The sequence below is a fragment of the Myxocyprinus asiaticus genome, chromosome 13 (genome assembly GCF_019703515.2).
Source record: "Myxocyprinus asiaticus isolate MX2 ecotype Aquarium Trade chromosome 13, UBuf_Myxa_2, whole genome shotgun sequence".
Lineage (NCBI taxonomy): Eukaryota > Metazoa > Chordata > Actinopteri > Cypriniformes > Catostomidae > Myxocyprinus > Myxocyprinus asiaticus.
This window is the reverse complement of record NC_059356.1, coordinates 25,463,529-25,491,419: the sequence shown is the minus strand read 5'-3', so window position 1 is coordinate 25,491,419 and position 27,891 is coordinate 25,463,529. Positions and strand designations below refer to the sequence as shown.

Genomic DNA, 27,891 nt, shown 5'->3' with positions numbered 1-27,891 from the left:
ACTGATTTGAACTTTATGCCCACAGATTTGGAACACGCTGGTCTGGAACCTCAGTATGAAAATTCACCGTGGAGCACTGGCAGCGACTCGAACAGCAACTGGGGAAAAGTAATTGTAGATAAGGGACCCTGGCCCTCCATCACGGGTAGTGACCCAGAGTTAGCCTCTGAATGTATGGATGCTGACTCTGCCTCCAGCTCGGGGTCTGAAAAGAATCTTAGTATGATGGCATCCGGGAACACCAGTGGTGACAACAATGGCAATAGACAAGGCAGCAGTCATTTCATGGTTGCAAATGGCAGCAATAATGTGGGTAATGGGAGTGTTAAGGGGTCTTGGGGTATGTCCAATGGCTCGATGCTAAGCACATGTCAAGGCTCTGTGGAGGGCCCCAGCAGCAAGCTGGCAGAAGGCAGCCATGGCAAAATAAATGCATGGGGTACCCAAGGTTCCTCAGCCAATGGAGGTATAAATCCAAGCACTTTGAACCCAAATGCCAACCATGGTGCCTGGCCCATTCTTCAGAACACTGTGTCCAACCACCATGGGCCTGTGGGGAATGGGAATGGTGGCACCAACACTCAACAAAGCACCATAGGTCAAACACCCAGCATACAGAGTATCAACTCTAAAATGTCCTGGGAATGCCTGCAGGAAAATATGTACGAAGCTGAAGTCAATGGTACAAACAAGGTTCCAAGTGGGCAGCCTCAAAACCTTAACACTGAATTTAATGGACCAAATAACACTACTAACATGATGACCTCTAGTTTACCAAACTCTACTGGTTCAATGCAGATGAATGAACAGCCCCCAGGGCACCGAGCCTGGCCTGTGAGCACAGGGGGCTCTCCTCAGCTCCCTATTTCTACAGTCTGTAATGGCACTTCCATTTCTCAACATGGCAACAGTGAGGGAATTAACAATGGGTCTTATGGTACAGCATGGGGCATTCCGCCCTGCACTAATTACTCTGGAGACAAATGTCCTGTCCCTAAAGGCCAAGCTGTGGGTGACACTGTGAATGCAACTCTAATGCAGTCTGGAGCCAATGGCTCCTCTGTGAGTGCTGCTTCTTTAAAGAATAATAATAATGGGATGGGCGGTCATGGAGGAGGTTGGGACTCTGCGTCCACTACATCACAAAGTATGTCTTGGGGTGCAGGTAATGGTGTGGGCCCTGCTGGCATCCCTCGCCCCTGGGGGAGTGCCTCCTCTTCTTCTTCCTCTTCCTCAACCTCTTCAAACACTGGCACTAAGGTCTCAAATGGGGAGTGGAACACTCTGCCCAGCAACAGTCAGCATTCCAATGATGACACGAATGAGAGCAGGAAGGGAACAAATGGATGGAAGTCCTTGGAAGATGATGCTCTTGGTATAGGAAGCTGTGGACAAGCGCCCCAAGGCAGCACATGGAACAAATCAACAGGCAGTGAAGGAAGTGGGGAAAGTTCAGGAGGTTGCAGCGATAGGGATGGACAACGCAACAGCAACCGAAGAAGGGGTAATCAACAGGGGATGATAAATGCAGCTCTCACTAAAATTGATATTGACCCCAGGGTCTTGTCCAACACAGGGTGGGGTCAAACACCAGTCCGCCAAAACATTGCCTGGGATGTATCGAGCTCTGATAAAAAGACAGGAAATGGACAAGCTGGGTGGGGCAGTGCTCTCCCGCATGTGTCTAAATCAGGTGGGTGGGGAGATGGATCCACCACCAACAGTAGCGATCCTGGGTGGACCGAAAAGAAACCTTCAACTGGCTGGGGAGAAATCAAAGGCCCAGTTGGGCAAGGTGGTTGGGAGGAAGCCTCTTCCGTTGCAATGAACAAGGGCAGTTCCTCATGGAATGGTGGAAAGGATGAGAAGTCCTCCTCTTGGAATAATACACAGAAGGCAAAACAGGGATGGGGTGGAAAATCTGCCGAAGAGGGATGGGGCGGAGAAGGCCAAAAGGGAAACCATTGGGGAGAGCCCCAGAAATCTGGTTCCGGTGGCTGGGACAGCGACAGTGACCGCTCTGGATCAGTTTGGAGCGAACCTGGCCGTTGTGGGACAAGCAACACCTGGGGAGGCACCAACACTCCCGACCAGAGTGGTCCAACCACAGGATGGGGAGAACCAGTCAAGACCAACAGTCAAAACCAAGGCTGGGGCGAGCCAATCAAACCAAGCTACTCCAACCCTACTTGGGGTGACTCCATCAAACCGAACAACTCTTCAGATTGGGGAAAATCCCAAGAATCCAGCATGGGAACATTCAGGAGTGGGAACAACCCTCAGACTGTAGCCCCTGGTCAGAACAAGCCTACAGGATGGCTGGGAGGCCCGATGCCTACTGCCTCTAAAGAAGAATTATCCACTGGATGGGAAGAACCATCTCCTGAATCCATCAGGCGTAGAACGGAGATTGATGATGGTACTTCAGCATGGGGAGATCCCAACAAATATAACTATGGCAATGTCAACATGTGGAACAAGAAAACTGCTGGAGAGCAGGATGGCATGGCTACTTCCCAGCCCCCACAGGCCCAAAGCTCTATGGCTCCAAAAGAAAAGAACTGCAGCTCAGGTGGGTGTCTTCCTTTTTTTGCAGTGCCTCAGCAAGCATTACTCACCTATTATATTTATCTTGCAGTCATCCCTTTGAAATTTCTCTGGATGTGCTGTTTCTCCCGACACATGCATGCATACATATCAGTGTTTCCTACAGAATTCAGCTCTTTCACCCCTCCACCTACGTGCTTTTGGGGGGGGGATACAATTTGTAATACTAAAACATCTGAAATTTTACAACAATCTCACCTAAATATCATGCAGGGGCTACTTTTCTCACTGATTACCTCTTTTTATTCAGATATAATTATTATTATTTTTTATTTATTTATTTATTTTTTAGTATACAGTCTACATTACGGCCCTTCTTTTCGGTCACTTGTTTCCCAGCAAGATGTGATGCAATCATGTGCTGACTTGCATTATGTTCTTTGCAGATGCCTTTAACAAATACTTTAACAGGTAGCTAGAGGGCAGTTCACCCAAAAATGAAACTTCTGTCATTATTTACCCTCAAGTCTGCATTAATTTGCCTCTTATTGTAGAACACCAAAGGAGATGTTAGGCAGTGTCTCAGTCAATGTCTCAGTCACCATTCACTGTCACTGCATCAAAGTGAATGGTGACTAAAACATTCTCCCTAACAAATTCAATGGAAGAAAAAGTCATACAGGTTTGTAACAACACAAAGGTAAGAGATGACAGAAGTTTAATTTTTGAGTTAACTATCACTTTAAGAGTACAAGTCAATACTCAACAGTTACATTAAAAATGTCAGTTTAATGTTGACAAAATGGATTAAACGCAACACAGCTGTTATTCTGTGCACAAGATGAAATTCGTGGAGCGGCACAGAACCGACTCGCATGCTCAGAAAAGAGCTCCACACGAGCATCATGTACAGACTGTTTGATTAAATCACATCACAGCCCTTTGCAGTTTAACATTCACATAAGGTCATCGAGTATAGATCAGAAGGATCGTTTAGCCCTATACAATGCGGAGCGCCGCTGCTGAATAGCGGTGCAAGAAACACTGATGCTTATACACCGATCAGCCACAACATTAAAACCACCTGCCTAATATTGTGTAGTTCCCCTCATGCCGCCAAAACAGCGACACCCCGCATCTCAGAATAGCATTTTGAGATGCTATTCTTCTCACCACAATTGTACAGAGCGGTTATCTGAGTTACCGTTGACTTTGTCAGTTCGAACCAGTCTGGCCATTCTCTGTTGACCTCTCATCAACAAGGCATTTCCGTCCACAGAACTGCCCCTCACTGAATGTTTTTTTTTTTTTTTTTTTTTTTTTTTTTTTTTTGGCACCGTTCAGATTAAATCCTAGAGACTGTTGTGTGTGAAAATCCCAGGTGATCAGTAGTTACAGAAATACTCAAACCAGCCTTCTGGCACCAACAATCAAAAAAATGTGATCTCAGTGATTTTGAGCGTGGCATAATTGTTGGTGCCAGATGGGCTGGTTTGAGTATTTCAGGAACTGCTGATCTCCTGGGATTTTCATGCACGACAGTCTGTAGAATTTACTCTGAATAGTGCCAAAAACAAAAAACATCTAGTGAGCTACAGTTCTGTTGATGGATACGCCTTGTTGATAAGAGAGGTCAACAAAAAATGGCCAGACTCGTTTGAACTGACAAAGTCTACGGTAACTCTGATAACCACTCTGTACAATTGTGGTGAGAAGAATATCATCTCAGAATGCTATTCTGAGATGCGGGTTGGCGCTGTTTTGGCGGCACGAGGGGGACCTACACAATATTAGGCAGGTGGTTTTAATGTTGTGGCTGATCTGTGTGTGTGTGTGTGTGTGTGTGTGTGTGTGTGTGTATAATATAAAATATATATATATATATATATATATATATATATATATATATATATATATATATGTGAGTAGATCTTTGCTATTATCCGCTGTTTTCTTGTTTTGCATTATTTGCTAAAGAGGAAATATAAAGGTTTATGTGCAAGTTGTGTTCCCACCTCATTTGGAATTCGCTATGCATGAGCTTTGCTCAGGGAAAAATAGGCTTGGGTTACATTCTGAATGATGGTGAAGTCATATGGCAGCAACCTGAGCAATAAGGCTCACATGAACAGGGCTATTTTTGAAGGAAGTATTCAGGGCATATGCTGTATGGTGAAAGTGCAAAAACCTTAGTGGTTAAACGTAAGCTGATCCATCAGTAGGACTTAAGAGTAAACAAAGCTTACATAAGCATGTTTTTTCATTGGTTGTATTTGGACCGTAGGAAAGTTTGCAAGTTCAGTCCAGTCCCACTTTGGAGTTTATTTGCAAATACTTTTTGCATTGTTCTTGTAAATAGATTTTCTTTTTAAACTGACACTCCTCCTTGCTTTTAGTATTTTAATAAAAAAAAAATGTATTTGCTCTGTAGTTGGTATATTCTGATTCTTGTTTGATCTGTACAGTATATAGAACATAAGTTTTATTGCAGTGCCATAAATAATATCCCTTCCTCTCATTGTGCCTTGGGTCATTTTGTTGCCATCAATTCATGCCATATTATGTGCAAAACCAGGTAACATTTTGCCTTCTGGTCTTTAACCACTATATTATTATTTTTTTTTTTTTATCACAGGGTGGGGAGAGACATATGGTGGGCCACAAAAAATTGAGTCCTCTACCTGGAGTGAGCCTGCTGGTCCACCAGTCAAAGTGGACAATGGCACTTCTGCTTGGGGAAGGCCTGTTGATTCAGGTTCAAGCTGGGAAGAGCCAGGGAGGGAAAACTTAGGAGGCAGTAGCTGGGGCAATGCTGCTGTAGGACAACAATCAAAGCACAAGTGTGGTATGTCACATCTTCTACTTGGTCAAAGAGTATTCTTTAATTTACAATTCATATTTTTTCACTTTGATGATGAAATATGTAATCAAAGAGACAGTCTTATTTCCATGCTGTTTTTCATTGAAATGGAGCAAGACTTGCTATGACAAGTCTTTACTTTTGTCTATAGTATCCAAACCTATGCAAGACAACTGGTGTGGTGATGAGATGTCCATGGCAGGTCACTCCAACTGGGAGGAGGAAGAGGAAGTAGAGATAGGCATGTGGAACAACAATCCATCACAGGAGACAAACCAAACTGGAAACTGGTCCTACAAGAAGATGCCTCCAAAGGTAATAGTTAACAGACCTTATTTAGCCTGGCAGGACTTCAAGTAATCCATTCTTAAGGAATTTTAAAAGTGTTTACATTTACAACAAAATACTGGTAATTAATCAAAAATCAGCTCATTATAAAAACTCAATGCAAGAAAATCATGTTTACATTAGGGCTGGGAATTGCCACAGACCTCCTGATTCAATATTAAAACACTTTTCGATTCGACATGTATTGCAATTTAAGTGTTGTGATTCTGTAAGTATTGTGATTTTGATGTTTTCTTATATTTAGCTGTATTAACTCCTCTCAGAAAGAAATGTCTATTGAAAAACAGTTGTGTCTGAAATGACACACTGTAATACAGAATTTGCAGGTAAAAGGTAGGGACTACCAATTTGGAACTACCATTCGACCATTTGGTGCATTGTCTGAGCTATTAGTCATCTAGTCAGTGTTGAGGATGTATAATTAGGCTGCATTATATCCATGTTACACAGTCAGATGCATTTTATAGGGATATATGAATGTTAAGCACAGCCTTTTAACAGGGTAAATAAATAAATAGGCTAAATAACTATAACCTCTGATCCCACAAAACTATTCAAGTAAGAAACACGAAAAGCTCCTAAACAGAGCATCACAAAACCTGTTATGCGCATGCCGGACGCAAAAATACATGCTTCAGTGCACTTGAATGCATCCCTGACAAATGACGCTTCAAGTAACTGGAGCTCTTGAAGTCACATGGCGATCGGCTCCACGTTCAGAAGTGCACAAGCTGTTAGATCATAAATATTATTGGGGCACGACATGTAGTTTAAGGCATCCAACAGTTTGATAAGCCTTTTTACAGCTAAACTATTTAATAAAGCTGTCAGACAGAATCTGCACAATGACTACTGACAAAAACTCCCCAACACCTCAATTCAACTTTTGCATTATGCATAATAACAGGAACTTTGTTCACAGCAGAGGATTTGACGTCCAACAGTTAACAAGCTGCGCATGGTTGGCTGTAGCAGTGGTGCATTAAAGGACTAAATTTAAAGAATTAAAGAGACAAATTCTCAGAGAAAACCTGTTTGTGTTAAACTGCACAAATATAGCTTCCTATATTTACCTATTAATAATTGTATTAGCATTAAGCTAAATGTGTATTTTTTAAAATGAAATTAAAAATTGCTTTCACCAGGGAGGCGATTTTAAAATAGTTTGTCTCAAGAATTGTGATTTGTAACAGAATAAAAAAAAAAAAAAAAATGTCCTCCCCTAGTTTATATGCAATTTTATTTCTGTGTTTTGTGTCCTGTCCTGACATGAAAATATAAACAGACATACGGACAAGACCTGCACACATTGAATAACCCGGTCATGGTGAAATGGGCAAAAATCTAGGTGTGCCGATCTGGTTTTGCTGAAGCCATTAATGACCTTCACCAATAAAAGAACAGCGTTTAAGGCATTTGACCATAAGGTTATTAAGCATAATTGGTGTAAGATTGTGCATGTAAACACTTATTTAGTGAATTACTGTTTTAGCAAATTGCAAGGAGGGACATATGGAGTTGCAAAAATGTGTGTACACATTTACATATATTTTTTTCACACTTCTCTTCCTTAGCTGAATAAAGGACCCAACAAGCAGGATGATTCTCCATGGATGAATCAGTTTGTGAAACAGTTCAATAACATGTACACTGTAAGAGTCAATATCATTACATTAAAATCTGAGAAATCTGTTTATATTGAATATTAGCACAAATCATTTGTGTAGCTGAAATTAGCTTTTTAAACATGCTGACACTTCTATGTCATTTTACAGAGGGATTCCTCTGAAGATTCTCTAAAGAGCAATAAGATGGATATGCCTGGAGGTATGTTATGTTCACATGCTGCTCCAGGGCTGAATTGTTTATTGGGGTTTGTTGCATTTCATTAGTACTAGCATCTGTAATTCCCTCTCCTCTTCTGCAGGAATGACAGACAAGCGCATGGATGTTGAAAAGCATGTTCTTAATATGGAAGAGTACGGAAAACATCCTGCTTCACGCCACCAGATCCACAAAGACTCGCCCATAGACCGTAATCCCTATATGGATAAGGTCAGTTCTTCTCTACTCTCATATAGCAGTAATGGAGTCCTCACTTTGAATACTCTTGTCGAGGTGTTACTTTTGCTTGCCGAGTACTTTAGCACCCTCTATGGGAGGAGAATGCAACTTAAATTAATGTTCCGGGTTCAGTACAAGTGAAGTTCAATTGACAGCATTTGTGGCATAATGTTGATTACCACAAAAATAAATTGACTCATTCCTCCTCAAAAAAAAAAAAAAAAAAAAGCAAAAATCGAGATTACAGTGAGGCACTTACAATGGAAGTAAATATGGGCAATGAAAGTGAATGTGGCCAATTTTTGGATGGTTTAAAGGCAGAAATGTGCTTTTATAAAATTATAAGCTTCACTTGCATTAATTCTTCTGGTAAAACTTGTGTATTATTTGAGCTGTATAGTTGTTTAAATTGTTATTTTTACAGTCAGTTCAAGGTTTTAAGGTTTGTTGATGTTACATTGTCATGGTAATGAAGTTGTAAAATTGGCTATAACTTTACACAGAAAAGGTTAGTGATGTTATCACACTAAAATCATGTTTACACACACATCCTTTGTCTTGTGGCTATACTTCTGAAACAGTGAGTATTTTACCATTCAAAAATGGCCCCCATTCACTTCCATTATACATGCCTCACTGTAACCTTGATTTTTGCTTTTTTTGTTTACAGAAAAGGAACGAGTCGAAATTAATTTTTGTGGTAATCAACATTGTCACAAATGCTGTCGATTGAGCTTCACTTGTACTGAACCTGGAACATTCCTTTAAAGACCCCATGAAAGCAAAATGGAGTTTTGTGGCTTTTAGCTTTGAGGCCATCTAAATGCTAGTGTACTCCTAAAAGTTAATCTTTAAACATAAATATACTACTCGTTTTATAAAATTACAGACTTTCCTTCTGAGAAAAAGGACAAAAACTTGGAAACATCCCTGAGTGCAGTTAAAGCTCTCTAGAATGAGAGTGGCAATATTTGGAATAGCATACTACTCTTACTATTTCTGCTGAATATAGGTTAGTGGATATATAGAGTAGTATGGTAGTGTGCTATTCTGAACATAGCAGTTGTCCCTTCTCCTAATACCATCTGCCTCTGATGAGCAGTAGCAAGTAGCACATCATTGTTCATATCTGTCACATGACTAAAGGCTATTTTAAAACAGGGTGTGCCCTTAAATATATCCTGCCACAATTTCCTGTTTCATATGTCAACACAGAAAACTGTGGTCACCAAACAATTTCATGGGATCTTTAACATTTAAATAGTTCCAATAGTCCTCCAATAGTCTTAGTCTCTTTCTTCTTTAACCCAGTTTCACTTTTGTAACCTTCTATTACTTTTCTTACTAATTCGAATTTAAGAAAACACTTTAGTTACTTGCCAAAGAGGATGCTAACATAGCCTTTCTCTCTCTCCTTCTCTCTGGCTGTTGATGTCTTTCTCTGTTGGCCTGGTGTCCACTTTGACCACTCTTGCCTCACTACTGTCCTGCTCCTCTCTCTGCTTGACCTGTGGTTGTGCTTCAGCTTTCACTGCCTGTATATGATAGCTCTGTAGCAGAAGAGTCCCCAAACTCCCAGATCGCTTCCATACAGAATATCAGCTTTTCCCCAACAAAAAATGCACAGCCAAACCAGTGCAGCTTGCCAGGGCCTCACCATCCAAACTCTGCCTCTGTTAGGCAGGTGAGTTAGTGCATGCCGCTCCCTGTGTGCTGAAGCTGTGAATGAAATGGATTGCAGGATGCTCATCATTCGTGTGTGGTGTATTTGTGTTTGCAGAATGTAAACATGTACGGTGTCAGTAATGCAGCAGCACAAGGCCGGAATACCCAGCAGTCTCCCGCACAACCTCTGAACTCCACTCAGCCCAGTCTACGCAACCAAGTGCCTCCACTACTGCCCTCTCAGGTAACACCACTTATGCCCAGCTCACATCGAGATTGAGGCAGTACTGAATAGGCAAATCGTACTCACTGTGAAGGGTCCAAAAATACTTGCCTAGCGTCAAATTAGTAAATTATCTAAGAATGAGGAATTTCTTGTCAGATAACATTTTTGCAACATAATACATGGTTCAAATTACAGTGTAAAAGTGATAGTTTGACTGTCATCCAAGTGTTTTTTATTTTTTATTTTTTTTTGTGGTTTTTGTTTTGTGTCAATTCACCAAGATACTGGCTAATGGATGATTGCTGCTAATATTCCAGAGATAAACTGCTATATTTAATATTCATAGTTTCAGTAATTCCTTTGAAATGTCTGAAAAGCCTATATATTATATGTATAAATAAACCATATTTGTTCATTTAAGTCTTAAATTATTTAAGATAGAAATTACCATGCAGATTCAAAGCGAATGTATCATATATGCTCTTATCTCAGGTCCCGCCACCCCGGTTGAAGTGCTCCCCTAATAATGGAGGTCTGAACCCTCTGTTTGGCCCACAGCAGGTGGCTATGCTGAACCAGCTGTCCCAGCTAAACCAACTCTCTCAGCTCTCTCAGATTAATCAGTTACAGGTATTGATCTCACTGCAAGTGCACTCTAGTAAAAGCTTTGGAAAGATTCATGTGATAAGTTGTGGTGTTCTGAGCCACATTTACAGTTCTTTTTATTTTCTCCAGCGCCTCCTCCTACAGCAGAAAGTGCAAAACCAGAGGGCCATGCCTGTTAATAACCGCCAGCAACAGGAACAGCAGGTTTGTGATTACTTTGGCCCACTTATTTGTTCTTTTCATGGATTATACTGTATTTAATTTTAGTTTGTTCTGAGAAAAAAACAGAATTAAGTTCCATCTCTTATGTTGTGTTTCCTTGTTTCCAAATCAGTTAGAACAAAATAAAGAATGGTCAATAACACTATTTTAAAAATGAGAGTACACCGTGCTAATAAACAAATAATAACGGCATTCAGACAATTTATTCAGAAACAATGAAACTCTGTGTTTACAAATTACCTTATTTACTGGTTACCAGCATTTAAAAATAACATTTTCACCATGGAACAGTTGTTACAACTTTGTTCCAGTATTCTAGTACATTCTGCAAAAAAAGGGAAAAAGTAATTTTTTTTGTTCCTTTTACCATTTCTAATCCCTGGTTCTATTTTTATTTTTTTGACATTTTCCTACTTGTGATTTTCTAGGGTCGTGGTCTGGGCCCCTCCCAGCAGATGATCCAGCCTCCCCGCCATATCGATCCCTCCCTGATGAAGCAGCAGACCTCCCCCCAACCACCCTCACTGCACCAGCCCAGCCTCAAGTCCTATATGGAGAACTTCACGCCCCCCAATGCCTCTGACCTGCAGAAAGAACAAAGTTCCCTGAGCTCGTTCAGTAATTTCCCTTTAGGTGGGTGTCCTCCCCATCTTAATGTAGGCCAGACTGACTCAGTGTTGCACCAAGCTGCCAAGCCCAACATGATGTTTGCCTCTGAAATGTCAGGCTATCAGCCATCTGGCATTAGACAAAGTCATAACCTCCTAGCCCCTCCTCTGAGCAATGGCCACATGGTGCCAGGCTCTCCCATCAACCCTCGGGTAGGAAAGAACTTCTGTCCCAACAGCAGCTCTCTGCCAGCAAGAGGTGAATACATATTTTGTTGTCCCAAGTCAATTTCCCCATGCATTTTATTTATATCTGAGGGGAAAAGGAAAAAATTGCATTGTCGCAGACCTTTAAGTTCGGGCCCTTATTATTTGATTGGAAATCCAATGTCTGGCTGGCATATGTATGGTGCTCCTACCTATAATTTCTGATGCTTGTCAATCATAATGTCATAATTTTTTTTTTCTTTTTTTTTTTTTTTTTTTTTGCCTTTTCTACCCATGTCCCCTCCCCTCCTCCCCCTTCCCCTTAATGTTTTTATTTATTATTATTATTGGGGAACACTTTACAATAATGTTCTATTTATGAAAATTAATGGTAACACTTTACAATAAGTTTCTGTTTGTTAACATTAGTTAACATGAATTAACAATGAATAATACTTTTACAGCATTAATTAATGTGTTAATTTTATCATATACCAATACATTTTTAAAATAAAAAGTTGTATTTGTTAACATAAGTTAATGCACTATGCCACTATTCTATTAACTAACATTTAAGATAAATTCTGTAAAAAATATATTGTTAATTGTTCATTCATGATACCTAATGCATTAACTAATGTTTACGAATGGAACCTTATTGTAAAGTGTTACCAGATTAGTAAATGCGTTATGAATCATGAACTAACAAAGAATATTTTTATACAGCATTTATTAATCTTGGTTAATGTTAATTGCAAGTGCAATTGTTTGTTGTTAGTGCATGTTGTACTTTTAGTTTACAGATGTATTTGTATATATTGAAATAACATTAACCAAGATTAATAAGTGCTGTAAAATATTTTGTTAGATTAAGTTAACTAATGTTAATAAATACAACCTTTATTGTAGTGTTACCATTTATTGAATCAGAGTTGAAATACTTTTTTGCTGCTGATAATTCCTGCACACTGAAAAAGATCTTGAAATGAAATGAAGTATTTCTGGAAAGATGTATGTTTTCTCCTAAAACAATATTTTTTTTTTTATTCTTTTGACTTATTCCTCTAGGCTTGAATTCAAACTTGAATGTAAGCAACCTCGACATTAGTAGTGTTGGTTTTAAGGAGCCACAGTCCCGTCTAAAGAAGTGGACTGCCATGGATATTTCCGTTAACTCGCCACTTGATCAAAACCCCAGCAAATCTGGTGTGTTTCACCAATTTATTACTTGACAAAAAAATAAAATGTTGTGGCAAATGTTTATCAAATGCATTTTTGGGAATGTGTGAATCATTTGAGGCATATGTTCTTGATATAGGTGCTATAACATCTGGGCTAAGGCTTGAAGATTCACCCTTTGGTCCATATGACTTCATCAATGCCAGTAATGCTCCTATTAGTCCTCCTGGCTCTGTGGGAGATGGCTGGCCCAGCCGTGCCAAATCACCTCATGGTTCAACCAATGTCAACTGGCCACCAGGTTTGGATCCAATCACTCTATAAACATGCTATATAGATGATCCGCTTATCACTATCAGATCATATATTGAAATAAAGAATATCTCAAAGAGCAAAACCCCTCAGTGATTAGAGTGTGGCGTTGTGGAATGAATTAAAGCTCATCAAGTCATGTTTGATTGGCAGAGTTCCGTCCTGGTGAGCCTTGGAAAGGATATCCAAACATTGATCCTGAAACTGACCCATTTGTCACTCCTGGCAGTGTGATTAATAATCTCTCCATTAATACAGTCCGGGATGTTGATCACCTCAGGGACAGGAACAATGGTAAGTGGTTTATTATATATAAATATGTGAATGCAAATGTCAACTATGATTATAAATTGCTGATGACTTTCCATAGTGCACAGAAATCTGATATGGCTTTCAAATCTGATCTTCAGGACTGACTCTCTTCACTGTCATTTTGCAAGTGATGAAATCTGATCCATTTGTTCAAACAGTGTAGTCAATATTAGGTGTACCTACGTTGGTTGCTGTAATAATGATGTAAGTGTCAGCACAATGTCAAGAGACTTTATCCTACAAAAAATGGAAATTGTCTATCATGGCATCTTGCATCTTACAATAAACTGTCCAAAACTAATGACTCGTTGACTAATTCCGTATTAACTACATATTACATGGCACATAGTTTGCTCTATGAGGAGAGAGTGAGTGAAAATGTCGTTTTCAGACCATTCGGACAACATTGCACACTTGTTATGATGTATGTGGTTTAGACTACAAAGAAGTAAATGGATTTGAGTGTGATACATCAAAAAAAAAAAAAAAGAATTTGCTGTCTTAAAGGGATAGTTCACCCAAAAATGAAATTCTCTCATCATTTACTCACCGTCATGATATCCCAGATTTGTATGACTTTCTTTCTTCAGAACACATTTGAAGAAAAATATCTTGGCTCAGTAGTTTCTTGAAATGCAAGTGGTTGGTGATCAGACCTTTTGAAGCTCCAACAATGACAGACAATCAGCATAGACGTCATCCATACGACTCCAGCGGTTAAATTAATGTGTTCTAAAGCCATACAATCACTTTTGGTGCAAAAAAGATCAATATTTAAGTACTTTTTAACTGTTATCCAACGCTTCCGGTCAACAGCGGTCAGTGCATTCACGAGAGGGCTGAGTTCACATGGTCTCTCATATGACGTATTCGCGTTGGCATGTTATGGACGTAATGTCATGTTCTTCTCTCGGTTGAGACATCCAGGATAAGCACACAAATGCACCATTGTGAGAGATCTAAACTAAAACCAATTAAGCTTCTGTACAGCATTCCTCCTACTCAGTTGTAAACAATGCTGCTCTTCCGAGTGTCGCACGTGCGTCACACGCGCATAGTGCTGCTGATCAGAAGTGATGTATTACAGTTAAAAAGTACTTAAATACTGATCTTTTTCACACCAAAAGTGATCATATCACTTCAGAAGACATTAACCACTGCAGTCGTATCGATGACGTTTATGCTGTCTGTGATTTTTGGAGCTTCAAAGGTCAGATCACCATCCACTTGCATTTTAAGGACCTACTGAGCTAAGATACTTTTCTTCAGATGTGTTCTGCTGAAGAAAGAAGGTCATACACATCTGGGATGGTATGAAGGTGTGTAAATTATGAGATCATTTTAATTTTTGGGTGAACTATCCCTTTAACAAAGCCTAAATGTGCATGTATTAGTGTTTCATATTGTGGAATATCAATTTCTTTCAGGTCCATCCTCATCACTTAACACCACGCTGCCTTCAAATAGTGCCTGGACATCCATTCGTGCCTCCAACCACAATAGTTCCCTCAACAGTACAGCACAAAGCACTTCAGGTCAGTGGGCAACTACTCAAGCATAGCAATGCAGGCCTAAGGGTGAAATAGACTCTTAGCTTTATCTGTATGTTTTCCTCCCTACAGCCAGAAACAGTGACTCTAAATGGTCTCCTGGTACAGTCACCAACACCTCTTTGGCTCATGAGCTGTGGAAGGTTCCTCTCACCTCGAAAGGCATCTCTGCTCCGTCCCGCCCCCCACCTGGCCTGACAGGCCAGAAACAGCCCTCATCTTGGGACAACAGCTCTCTGAGACTGGCAGGCTGGGGCAGCTCTGAATCCAGATTTACCTCTGGTTAGTCACAATAAATAGCATTCGCTTGAACCTACAGACTTCATGGGTGGTTTCACACTAGAGCTTTTGGTACCAATCCAAGTTCGTTCACAACCGGTGTGAATGCAGTCCAGCCTAATTTGCGGTAGTGAACATCTAATGATGTATATATAATTTTCTTCTTTGCATGCTCCGTCACACTTATAATAGATTTCATAATAGCTGCTTGATGCCGAATAAATTGCCTTTGGAGAGAAGCTTGCATTCTTCGCATCTCTTGGTTTGTATACATGGAAACTGGCATCTTCTCCTCAGTCATTACCTAGCCACAGTGGTAGACCGGTTCTGCTTGTACTTTTGTTGTTGATGCAAACACATTGTGGTTTGGACTCATGCAATACACTGTGAAATCGAGCTCGGGTTCAGACCAAGCAATCAAACCAAGTGTGAAAACACCTTATATTAATAGTGTCATTGCAATAGAGATTAAACAACAGAGACCTGGAATAATCTTTGTTAACAGGTTCAAGCTGGGGTGACAGCAGCTCAGGGAGAACTAATTGGCTTGTTCTCAAAAACCTCACACCTCAGGTAAGGGAAGTTTTTATGACTTATGACGTGAATGCCTTTTTTTAGTTGATTGTGTCAAATATACCTAATTTCTTGGGTAACAAGAATCACGGCTATGTTTTGCAGATTGATGGCTCCACCTTGCGAACTCTGTGCATGCAGCACGGTCCACTGATCACATTCCATCTGAACCTTCCCCATGGCAATGCTGTCGTCTGCTACAGCTCTAAGGAGGAGGCGGCCAAAGCCCAAAAGTCACTGCACATGTAAGTCCATATCTTGTCTTTACAGTGTGCTATCATGAATGCCAGTAAGTACTCTTGACAGAAATAAAATCATAAAATAATGTTCATATCTTCTTCCTGCAAGGCATGGTTGACATTTTGAGGTTTATGTTATAATCCTCAAATGTAACCCTCTGATGCATGGTATCCACTACAGTGGACACATTTTTAAAAGCTATTTTAAACCATTCAGTGTGTGATGTTACATCCAAACCACCATATCCCTATCCATAATTCTCTGACTGTTCTTTCTATATAATTTGTTGGGGGGGGGTCTACTTTGCATTGATGATTAGGGTGTCAATGATGAAATCGTTAATATTATGGCAACCTCTGTGCAAAAGCAGCTTCCCTTGCTGGAGTTCAGACACATTCTGATAGTTGAGGCTCTTTACTGATGAAGGCTCTTCCTCTTCCTCCTCAGGTGTGTTTTAGGGAACACTACAATTCTTGCAGAGTTTGCTAGTGAAGAGGAAATTAATCGTTTCTTTGCACAAGGTCAGTCAATGACTGCCTCTCCCAGCTGGCAGACACTGGGCACTTCTCAGAACCGGATCGGATCCATCGAGGGTTCTCACCCCTTCCCAAACCGCACTGATCCAAATCACTGGAACGGCAGCGGTCTGTCAGGAGCAGGCAGCAGAGACTTGCACGGCTCTTCTCTCTGGGATTTTCCCAACTACTCCAGGAGCCTGTGGGGGAGCCCCAGTGCCAGTGAGGGGGGGAGAATCAACAGCCCCTCCCCCATCAGCTCCTTCCTTCCTGTTGACCACCTGACAGGAGGTGGGGAGTCCATGTAGTACATCTTTCACCTTCTGACTTAAAAACGTAAAAAAAAAAAAAAACTTCAAAACAAACAAAAAATATATATATATATATAAAAAAAACATACAAACCCGTGACCTCAATGTCGAATAGTTAATCATAATCATATAACCATATATATATTATATATGAAAAAAAAAATCAAATGGCACTAGTTAGACTTTCTTCACTTAAAACAAACAAAAAAACAATACGGGGTCACCCTGTGGAAACAAGTTACGTTCTTTTCTTCTGCACATTTTGTCCACTTTGTTTTAGCCCAAAACATATCATTTTGAATACTTGAATTATGCAGGCCAATTCTATAATGTGAAAGGATGTATTACACTTCCAGGTAGTGCTCTTCATACAGAAAAAAAAAAGCTTCAGTTGAGCTCATCTGTTTCTTCATCATGTTTATTTGAATTCCAATTCTTTTAGTTTTAGTTTTATTATTTGCGTTTTGTTTGCTGACAATGTTGGAGTTTGAGCTTTTTTAACTTTGCACTGAATGTGGTTTTTCTCAGTATAATCTGCAATATGGAGGGAGCCGACAGTTCCAGTGTAGTTGTTTACTCAAGGATGTTCTTAAAAGTGTGCGCTCTACTATGCCTTGATGTACGCCTACCTTTATTGTGGTATTGTGGAGTTTGAGATCAAGATATAGATGCTGACTTAGGATTATCTGATGATATTACAGAAATAAGTATTGCACCAATTTTGTTTTAAAACTAAAGAATTTAGCTCTGCAGTGTAAGAAACTGTAGCCACAGCTGTGACTTGCAAACCCGACCTGCAAGCCAGGGGGAACAGCACTTTCAAAATAGGCTTTCAATTTTGTTTTGGAGGCGTCACATTGTGCCCTCTTGTTTACAAAAATTTTTGAGGGAGAAAGTATGGTCATTCTTCCTTTATTTTAAATGACAAGTTAAAAATGCATAAAGAAAAAAAAAAAACTAATAAAAATTACAAATTAAAAACCAAAAAAAAAAAATAAATAAAAAAAAAATCCAAAAGAAGAAAAATATATATTAAAAAAATCTTGAGGATGAAGACGAAGCTTTCTATCTCTGGGAATACTGATCAGTGTTTGGCCATGTCATTGGTTATTTTATCTATTCCTCTTGTCTGCTAAATAACCAGCATGGTTCTCAGGAAATATAGCCAGTTTTCCCCCATAGAAACTCCATGTAGGAAAATCCAACTTTTAGCACTGAAACTACTTATAGCTCTGTAAGTTTTTCTCTGCCAAAAACTGCTTTAAGCTGGAGACATTCTACATACTGCTTTTTCAAATATGCCGTCTTTTTATTAATGAGTGGATATGGTTTGCTGAATCACTATCTAGTCCATCTTCCCTTTTCCCACTGAGTGGCTCAATGTTTTTTGCTCTGTGACTGTCAAAGTAACTGTCAATGTCATAAGAAAAAGCAGAAATCTGTAACTATGCATACTGTAGCCAACGTCTCGGCCTACAGAATCGCTTTTTCTTTGACTGAAGTAATATTTTATATGTTTCGATAATTTGCGTATACATTGTTTTTTTTCTTTATCGCCAGAGCTGGTGTTAAAAAGCATTTTTTTTTTTTTTTTTTTTAAACAGTGCAAAAGTCGTCCACATTTCATTGCCTTGATTAAAATTGTGTCCGAAGATGCAACAAGTCAAGTGGCTTTTAACTGTTTACAAATAGAAGATGATTGTAACGTGTACAGTTTGGTTGTGTTAATCTGAAGTTCCTTACAATATTAATAAATCAATGTTTTGGCTGCTCATTATCATTTTATTTTGAATTTTATTTTGTTTTTTTCCCCCATTTCCCCATCTTTTTTTCCCCCTTCTTCAAAGCTGGTTTGTCATTGAAAATGGCTTGCCTCTGTACTTGTGGCCAAGGAAGGCTAGATCAGAGGTGAATGTAATCTATTGCTGGTAGTTAAAACACTTGCATTTTAATAATGTGCATAGATTTACAGATTATTTACCTTTTTATTGTACTATATTTTAGGTGCACAATTTATGAAACGCTTCAAAGAGCGAGAGGAAGAGAAAGATGTCAGCATTAGGCTAAGCCATGGACCTTAATATGTGTTTAAGCTGTTTTTCTCCATTTTAATTTTATTTGAGAAGTAGAACTTTGCTTGATTTGGTAAGTTATCCATATTTAATGACTCAAATAGTACAAAACCCTGAGTATTACCCTGGTTGTGTGCCAGTATTGAACAATTTTAAGTAACCGCTTTACCAAATATACTTCAAAGGATTTGTTTACTTAATTCCATACCTGGCTTATCTCATACTTGTTTGACAATTTTTTTTTAGTGGAACATTGGAAAACAGGTCGTCTTGAAGAGAAAATACATTACGAAAGCCGAAAATAATTTTTTGGAATTGCACTTGGTGTACATAATTAACTAAAAAGCTTGTACTGTATTTGTGTTCTGAGGGCAGAGTGTAGCTTTGGACAACTGGATGGCACGGATGGAGGACTTTGCCGTCTGTTTGTCTCTTATTGTTCGTGTACATTGGCTATACTGATTAAGGTGTGAGATGGCGTGTGTTTGTGCCTGCATGCTAGAGTGGTCCACTCCATTCTTGGGCATCAGGAGCCTTAGTATTCTCTTGTATACTAACGCAGTCTTTCTTGAGGGCGTATAACTGCAAGAATCACTGATTAGATTTCTGTGACTTTCTTACTTAATGTGGATTGCTCCAAGTTTATAAAGTTACATGATTGTATGTGTCCATGGTAGTGTTATTAAGTCATTGTCTAGAAGGTTGGCGCTTAGCTTTACCAATGGTTCTGATTAGGTTCTTCATTTCTGTCGTTGCAACTTGCTGGTTTCCCTATTCTTCGTGACTTTTGTTTTCTGAAGTGAACTTTGAAAGCATAGGGAAAAGCCATTGGCACCCAGTTTATTTCCATTTTTAATTCCTCATTTATTTTCTTTACCTTTTTACCCCTGTTAATTTTGTTTAAATGAATGTGCAGCTGTTTCGTTTTAGAACTGTCATGCTGAGACATTTTGATAATTCACTGTCATGCCAAATTATGGAGTAGGGGGAGGAAAGGGAGTTGTTCTTTTGTAAAAGCTGGACAATGTATATGCTTCAAATGTCACTTGCAAAATGGATGTTTTGAGGATATTCATGAGCAATGTACAATCCCCATTTTTATAGCCAGGTATAAGTAGAGAGAAAAAATTGACTTGGCCTGACATTCTACTTTTGTACTGAAAATGTCATTCTTTTCTGATTTATCCTGTGAGCAAATATACCCATGTCTTTAAATGGTTCCTACTGTTGAACAATGTGCTAATGCAATTGACTTAAACTGTGAGTATTGCTGTCATGTCATTATAAACCCTGAAAAGCTTTAGAAAAACCAGCACAAGAAATGGACGAACGAGAGTTTAACTCTAAACTTCCACCATGGGGAAATTCTAAGAAAGTCTATGCATTGTAAAATGAGGCTTCTGTGTCTGTCTTTTGCTTAACAAAATCCGAACCATGGTAGTGGTAGGATTTTAAAAAATACGATTCCTGTAATGTGCCATGATTTAAATTTTCTTAATTTTTTTTTTTTTGTGTCACAAATTGGCCAGTTGTAGCAAATGGCGGGTTGCATTAACATTTCCGTTTCACAGCCGTCCTTACAGAATGGGCTGTGGAACAGCAAATTCTCAACTCCAACATTCTAGAGGTCTGTCAAGAAAACGTTTGCTCACATGTAACCTATATGCACACTGCTTTGTTAGACTGTTTGAAAATGACTAGAAATAAACATCAATAAGATTACTTAAATGAGCAGGAAGTTCTTTTCAGCGTCTTCCTGGTGTCATCTTTAGAGTTTTAACTTGGGGAACTGCACTTTTTATAGGACAATCCTTATTTGTATTGGTAACAATTGACAAAGTTTAGTCTAACAATACATGGTAGATACTCAAATGTGTAGTGATGAATGTTTCCTGTAATGCTGTTTTATTTTTCTCTTTGTTGCTTGGTTTTCAATTTTAGTACCCTTAAGTGCATATGTAACGAGGTAGTTGAGATTAGAGTAGTTTTTAGGTCTTTTGTTGCCTGTACTTGTAGACTGATAATAACTGTTTGTAAAGTCCTGATCTTGATATCGGAATACAAAGCTGTATAACTTGGGTACAACCCGCAATAAAGCCTAACAGTGAGATGGTGTGCCAAATTGTGCTTTATTTACAGCCCACTTATTCAGTCATACATAGCATATAAATTTCTTTCTGACTAACTTTTTTTTAATTTATTTTTTATGTATTGTGCATGCAAATACAGTCAAGGGGAGAGGGGGTTAAGCTATGCTACTTTAAGTTGTCCTCTAGGCAGAAAAAGACAAATGAGATGGCGGTTAAATTAAAACTTCTGTTACACTTGGGGTCATAGAAATATGCCTTCAGTGAGAGCTAGGGGTAAGTTCATCTGGAATATAAGAACAATCCATTACAAAGTCTAATTTTGCTGCAATCTCAATGTAGTGAAAGTTTACCAAAACTATTAATTGAGCTACTGACAGTTTACTCCAGAGCTACCATTTTTGCTTTAATTGTTCATGGCTAATCTTTAGCCATATATACAGGTGCATCTCAAATTAGAATGTCGTGGAAAAGTTCATTTATTTCAGTAATTCAACTCAAATTGTGAAACTCGTGTATTAAATAAATTCAAAGCACACAGACTGAAGTAGTTTAAGTCTTATGGTTCTTTTAATTGTGATGATTTTGTCTCACATTTAACAAAAACCCACCAATTCACTATCTCAACAAATTAGAATACATCATAAGACCAATAAAAAAACATTTTTAGTGAATTGTTGGCCTTCTGGAAAGTATGTTCATTTACTGTATATGTACTCAATACTTGGTAGGGGCTCCTTTTGCTTTAATTACTGCCTCAGTTCGGCATGGCATGGAGGTGATCAGTTTGTGGCACTGCTGAGGTGGTATGGAAGCCCAGGTTTCTTTGGTCTCTTGTTTCTCATTTTCCTCTTGACAATACCCCATAGATTCTCTATGGGGTTCAGGTCTGGTGAGTTTGCTGGCCAATCAAGCACACCAACACCATGGTCATTTAACCAACTTTTGGTGCTTTTGGCAGTGTGGGCAGGTGCCAAATCCTGCTGGAAAATGAAATCAGCATTTTTAAAAAGCTGGTCAGCAGAAGGAAGCATGAAGTGCTCCAAAATTTCTTGGTAAACGGGTGCAGTGACTTTGGTTTTCAAAAAACACAATGGACCAACACCAGCAGATGACATTGCACCCCAAATCATCACAGACTGTGGAAACTTAACACTGGACTTCAAGCAACTTGGGCTAGGAGCTTCTCCACCCTTCCTCCAGACTCTAGGACCTTGGTTTCCAAATGAAATACAAAACTTGCTCTCATCTGAAAAGAGGACTTTGGACCACTGGGCAACAGTCCAGTTCTTCTTCTCCTTAGCCCAAGTAAGATGCCTCTGACGTTGTCTGTGGTTCAGGAGTGGCTTAACAAGAGGAATACTGTAGCCAAATTCCTTGACATGTCTGTGTGTGGTGGCTCTTGATGCCTTGACCCCAGCCTCAGTCCATTCCTTGTGAAGTTCACCCAAATTCTTGAATCGATTTTGCTTGACAATTCTCATAAGGCTGCGGTTCTCTCGGTTGGTTGTGCATCTTTTTCTTCCACACTTTTTCCTTCCACTCAACTTTGTTAACATGCTTGGATACAGCACTCTGTGAACAGCCAGCTTCTTTGGCAATGAATGTTTGAGGCTTAGCCTCTTTGTGAAGGGTGTCAATGATTGTCTTCTGGACATCTGTCAGATCAGCAGTCTTCCCCATGATTGTGTAGCCTAGTGAACCAAACTGAGAGACCATTTTGAAGGCTCAGGAAACCTTTGCAGGTGTTTTGAGTTGATTAGCTGATTGGCATGTCACCATATTCTAATTTTTTGAGATAGTGAATTGGTGGGTTTTTGTTAAATGTGAGCCAAAATCATCACAATTAAAAGAACCAAAGACTTAAACTACTTCAGTCTGTGTGCATTGAATTTATTTAATACACGAGTTTCACAATTTGAGTTGAATTACTGAAATAAATGAACTTTTCCACGACATTCTAATTTATTGAGATGCACCTGTGTGTATATATATATATATATATATATATATATATATATATGACCTGACTTTGAAATGCAAAACAGCAATTTAGCAAAAATGCTTATCACTTTTATTATGCGAACCTCTCTATTAGAGGCAACTGTATTTGATTGGCCCTTTCGAAAAAAGTTTGAGTAGATGAGAATTTTCATTTTTGCATGAACTTCCATTAAGCGGCTGACACATTTTACCCCTACTCCTCTACAAGTGTTTAGGCTGGCAATAGATTAAAGCTTTTACATCTAAAGAAATTAACATTCATTTGATGTTTAAAATTACATGTACACTCACATGAGATGAAGACTCAGTGATTGAGTAGTAGAAAAAGCAGTTTTATTTTACATAAGAGTAATCGCCCTGCATGGTGTCCACCATATTGAGATCACAGGACTAGCCTAATACTATTCACTTCAGCTAATTTCAGAATGGCACACCATCATACTATTACTCATTACTATTTCTACCATATAAAATACTTTGCCAACCTTCATTATCTGACATTTACTGTTGCTGAATATATAATGCCTGCAAATAAGCCATTTATAAAGTGCCATAGTAACCAAAAACTTCAGCATTATTCTGAACCCACGGCAATAGGTGTCTTGATTCAGAGACCAATGTCTTGTTAGGCAGCAAAAACAAATTCCAATACAATGCAAGGCTCTACAAGTGGCACTGACCTTGAGGTTTAGTAGTAGTAATGATCCTCAACCACTAGAGGAACTGGTGAGTGCCCATTTTGACATAATAATCCAATGAATTACCATTTTGTCTTGGTTTTATTTTCAACTCAAGCTCCAAGGAGTTTATACATCGTCATTAAATACAAAAGTACACAGGACAAAGCAGTTGACTCCATAAGTAAGAGACAGAAACTGAACACTGGAATACAGTTGATCCATGTCCATATTGTTTAAAAGAGAGTCAATCTTCCATACCTGAGAAAGAAAACAATTGACTAAGAATATAGCAATTTGATGTACAAATATCAATTAACTGTGTTACCTACAATCTATAGAAAGGCAATACTTACAATATGACATGCCTCTATACATAAACATCTTTTTTATCTGCAAGGTACTGTACGATCTCGGCAGGAGTCATAAGCTTCTCCGCCTCTGCATCTGGAATCTCAAATCCTGTGGATGAAAGTGTTTTTGAGCACTACAATATAAATGTTGATCCACTTTAGATGTGCATAATGAACAAGGCAAATTCATTCTAATCTGTTGAATGCCTCAATATTTAGTGAACAGCAGCAAATAAACTGATATCAGATTTGTTTTACAGTAACAGGACAGTGAAAGGGCATGTAAAATGCCAACTCTTGTGTTTTCCCACAAACTTCAAGAACACAGGAACAAACACATACTAACCAAACTCATCTTCCATAGCCATTATAATCTCCACTTGGTCCAAACTGTCCAGTCCCAAATCTTTCATGAAATGTGATGATGTTTGAAGCTTGGGGGGGTGGGGGGGGAGTCAATCATAAAAGAACTGATGTTATAAATGTATATAAGAAAATGTTAAATACAGCAATTTTTTTTTTACAAAACCTCATAAACAATAGGGATGTGCAAAACTTCACATTTTCATAATCGACTAGTCAGTCTGTTGTTTGAGGAACTAGTCAACTAGTTGGTGTTAAGGATAATAATGTATAATAGGCTTTGTTATGTTCACGTGACCCCCTAAGACGTGTTTCAGGGGGATATATGGATGCCAAGTGCAGCATTTCAACATGGTTACTATCAGATATTCAACAAAACAGGCTAAATAACTATAACATCTTATTGCACAAAACTATCAAAGTAAGAAATAAGACAGGCTCTAATACAGAGTGGCACAAAACTGTTTGTGCACATCCTTAACGCAGAATGACGCACTTCAACGTAACCAGAGTGCTTCAGGGTGATCCTTGCTATGCATTCAAAAGCACAGAACTGCTATTGACGCTGACTACCACCCCTGGAGTTGCGAGTTCAAATCCAGGGTGTGTTGAGTGAATCCAGCCATGTCTCCGAAGCAACCAAATTGGCCCGGTTGCTAGGGAGGGTAGAGTCACATGGAGTAACCTCCTTGTGGTTGTGTTTAGTGGTTCTCGCTCTCAATGTGGTGCGTGGTAAGTTGTGCGTGGATCGCGGAGAGTAGCATGAGCCTCCACATGCTGCGAGTCTCCGCGGTGTCATGCACAGCGAGCCACGTGATAAGATGCGCGGATTGACTGTCTCAGAAGCGGAGGCAACTGAGACTTGTCCTCCGCCACTCGGGTTTATGTGAGTAACCGTGCCATCACAAGGACCTACAAAGTACAAAGTAGTGGGAATTGGGCATTCCAAATTGGGAGAAAGGGGATTAAAAAATAAAATTAATTTAAAAAAAAAGCACAGAACTGCAAGATAAAATTTTGGGTGAACATCAAGTTCACGACATCAAAAAGTTTAAAACTTTTTACAACCATTTAAGCAGCGTCAAGACAGATTCATCAAAAGGCTTTAATATCGCCACTACACCATGGAGCATTACTGACAGCTGAGGATTTATCATCCTAAAGTGATCATCTTGAAATGTATTGTTGATGCAGTGCTTTGCTGTAACAACTGCAAATAAAAACACTAAACCCAAAAGCATTAAAGCGATAAAACTTCTTGCAGAGGAGAGGTGTGCACTGTTAAGCACAGCGACATATCATCACGCAAAAACTCTCTCCTAGAAGTTGCGTATCTCAGTTAATTATGAAATGTGTCTCCGATTAAAACCACCACAACTAAAATATTATAGTTAGTAGTCACCCCACTATTCGACTAGACAGTTGTTGCACATACCTAGTAAACAAATCAATCATTCAGACAAGAAGAGTTTTAACTTTGTAAAAATAAATCTGTATTTCCTCATGACATTTACTAAAATGAGGTAGGCAATAGGCATGTATGAAATTCCCAGCTAACGGAAAGATAAACACGTTAAACAGATCAGATCATTACACAGTGAACTGTTCCTTTAAGTCTCTCTCACCTTCTCCGGATTGATCTTGTCGTACAGTTTTAGGACGTACATAACACGGTCTTGGATGCTCTCTATAGTGAGAGGTGGAAGATCCCCATAATGTCGACAGAGCTGAAAAGAGGGTTCTGTAATCTAGAGACACGCAAAACAAACATCATAAAATGCTCCGTTATCAAGAGCGTAATGATACACAAAGCTATGATATGGGTAATTTAATGTTCTTGTGCATTTTATTAATCTTTGCATAATTAATAAAAGAACAGTCTAAGTACCAAAACTTTGTTACCGACATCCTCATCCAGTTAACGAATCAGCGGTTTATTACTGTAAAAATCATTTTGATACGACCATAACAAATGTTGAATAAGTAAATTGTATGACATGACATAAATTCTGTAAGTACAGTTGCCAGCTCTCATGCATGAATAGAGGTGTAGGACAGACACAGGTAGGTCACTGAGAAATCCAGCACTAGTAGGCCACACAGACCAACATTCCCCCTCCAGGGAAAGCTCACCCGCACTAGTTCAGTCCACCTCGTCCGCTGATTGCTTGAAATGACAGAGAGTGGTCGTTGGGTTGACACGCGGGGTGCACAGGCGGATCTCGTGAGCACATTGCCCTGATTTAACCTTGCAGAAGCGCGAGCGATGGAGCGCACCGAGTGTGCAAGCGCCCGAGACGCCATGTCTGTGGAATATCAGTCCCAGAAAACACTGCGAGAACAGGACATAAGTTTGACATGCGCATGCGTGTTTTTTCTTAATTTCAGACGAACGACTTGTAAAGTTATCTTTAAAAAACAATTTAACTGATTGATATTATATATATATATATATATATATATATATATATATATATATATATATATATATATATATATATATATTTTTTTTTTATAAAATGAAAAATAAAAATAAAATATGTGCTACATGACTTCATATAATGAAACCTTTATTTTGAAAACGATCATGTCCACTTTTCTGGTCGTATGCCCAAAAACCCGGAAGAGCTGCCGTATTTTCTAAAATAAATGAATAAATAATAATAAGTACGGCTGAGTTCGGAATGGCATACTACTCTTACTACTTCTGCCACATCTGTCTATGGTAGAAATAGTAAGAGTAGTATGGTAAGTTGCTAGATAATTGTTTTATTTTTTTTTATTTTTTATTTTTTTTTTAAACAGTTTTAAAAATGTATGATGTTTGCTACATAAAGACTACAACTACCACAAGCATGCATGACCAAACAGAAATCCGTAGTAGTCCTTGAGGCATTACTGTGTGTAATTTCAAGTTATCTTCAAGTTATGTTTACCACAGACCTTATTTTGCTTATTAATTGAATACTCTGATTATAAACTTTTTATAATAGGAAATTCCAGAGGGAACCCATGGCCTTCCAGGTTCGCCTACATTGGGCAAATGCCATTTAAAAGTGATCATCCCTATGCCCTACTCTCTTCGAAGGACAGCTCTCTTGATGTGGGCACTCTAAAGGGAGAATGAAAGTACTGTATGAATGTACCCTTAACTAATAGTCTTGTAAAAGGGCTCTTTGTGGAAATAAAAATATTTTCTTACTTTTGTTTAACTGGAACGAACTTTCGAGTGGCGTCCCCTTCCCGCAGTGTCCTTCAAGGGCACAAAACTGCCATTTGGAACGCCCATTGACATCATGTCTGAACAGCTCTATGGTCTATCCAAGTAAATGTATTTCATCTCTGCTGATATTTTCAAAAAGTCAAAATAATTATTTAGTAAAATTATTGAAGAAAATAATAAAATGAGAAACAATGACTTTAACTAAAGAGACTTTTATTTTGAAAATTGTCATGGCCCAGAATTTATTGGGTATTTCATTGGTAGTCTATCAAAGTGAATTTATTTAATCTCCGCTGATATCTTCCATGGCAAATCGTCAAAAGAATTATTTTTGCAAAAGCATTTAAAGTCGCCATGAAGCGGAAGTTAGGACTTTATTACTGTATTGTGACGTATTTCCTAGTGAAATGGCTTTTCGATTGAGAAAATAATTAGGGCAGGGACTTTGTTTTTGTTAGGTCAAGGCTGGAGCCGTTGTGCAAATACAG

General features: G+C 38.9%; 2 protein-coding genes across 8 annotated transcripts in view; one reads left to right on the top strand and one right to left on the bottom strand.

Moving 5' to 3' along the window:
* Nucleotides 1–20,806, top strand: part of LOC127451029 (trinucleotide repeat-containing gene 6A protein-like) — a 49,193-nt gene extending 28,387 nt beyond the window's left edge. For 4 of the 7 annotated variants that reach the window (XM_051715498.1, XM_051715499.1, XM_051715500.1 and 1 more), the window contains 19 exons: nt 26–2,572; nt 5,183–5,392; nt 5,559–5,722; nt 7,330–7,407; nt 7,531–7,582; nt 7,683–7,810; nt 9,345–9,503; nt 9,600–9,728; nt 10,203–10,340; nt 10,446–10,520; nt 10,967–11,405; nt 12,422–12,559; nt 12,672–12,833; nt 12,998–13,138; nt 14,584–14,691; nt 14,779–14,988; nt 15,491–15,558; nt 15,664–15,803; nt 16,246–20,806. In XM_051715498.1, the coding sequence (XP_051571458.1) occupies nt 26–2,572; nt 5,183–5,392; nt 5,559–5,722; nt 7,330–7,407; nt 7,531–7,582; nt 7,683–7,810; nt 9,345–9,503; nt 9,600–9,728; nt 10,203–10,340; nt 10,446–10,520; nt 10,967–11,405; nt 12,422–12,559; nt 12,672–12,833; nt 12,998–13,138; nt 14,584–14,691; nt 14,779–14,988; nt 15,491–15,558; nt 15,664–15,803; nt 16,246–16,621 (5,462 nt within the window). In that variant the 3' untranslated portion in view covers nt 16,622–20,806. The remainder of the gene's footprint in view (nt 1–25; nt 2,573–5,182; nt 5,393–5,558; nt 5,723–7,329; nt 7,408–7,530; nt 7,583–7,682; nt 7,811–9,344; nt 9,504–9,599; nt 9,729–10,202; nt 10,341–10,445; nt 10,521–10,966; nt 11,406–12,421; nt 12,560–12,671; nt 12,834–12,997; nt 13,139–14,583; nt 14,692–14,778; nt 14,989–15,490; nt 15,559–15,663; nt 15,804–16,245) is intronic. The other 3 variants (XM_051715504.1, XM_051715505.1, XM_051715503.1) reach the window with 3 other exon arrangements.
* Nucleotides 20,807–23,547: 2,741 nt separating this feature from the next.
* On the bottom strand, nt 23,548–26,509 carry LOC127451036 (acyl carrier protein, mitochondrial-like). The gene is made up of 5 exons (XM_051715520.1): nt 26,314–26,509; nt 25,806–25,928; nt 24,164–24,251; nt 23,821–23,926; nt 23,548–23,725 (listed from the first exon to the last, which is right to left on the bottom strand). Exons 1-4 carry the CDS (start codon nt 26,482–26,484, stop codon nt 23,835–23,837), a joined length of 474 nt encoding a protein of 157 aa, XP_051571480.1. The 5' UTR covers nt 26,485–26,509; the 3' UTR covers nt 23,548–23,725; nt 23,821–23,834.
* Nucleotides 26,510–27,891: the final 1,382 nt, after the last annotated feature.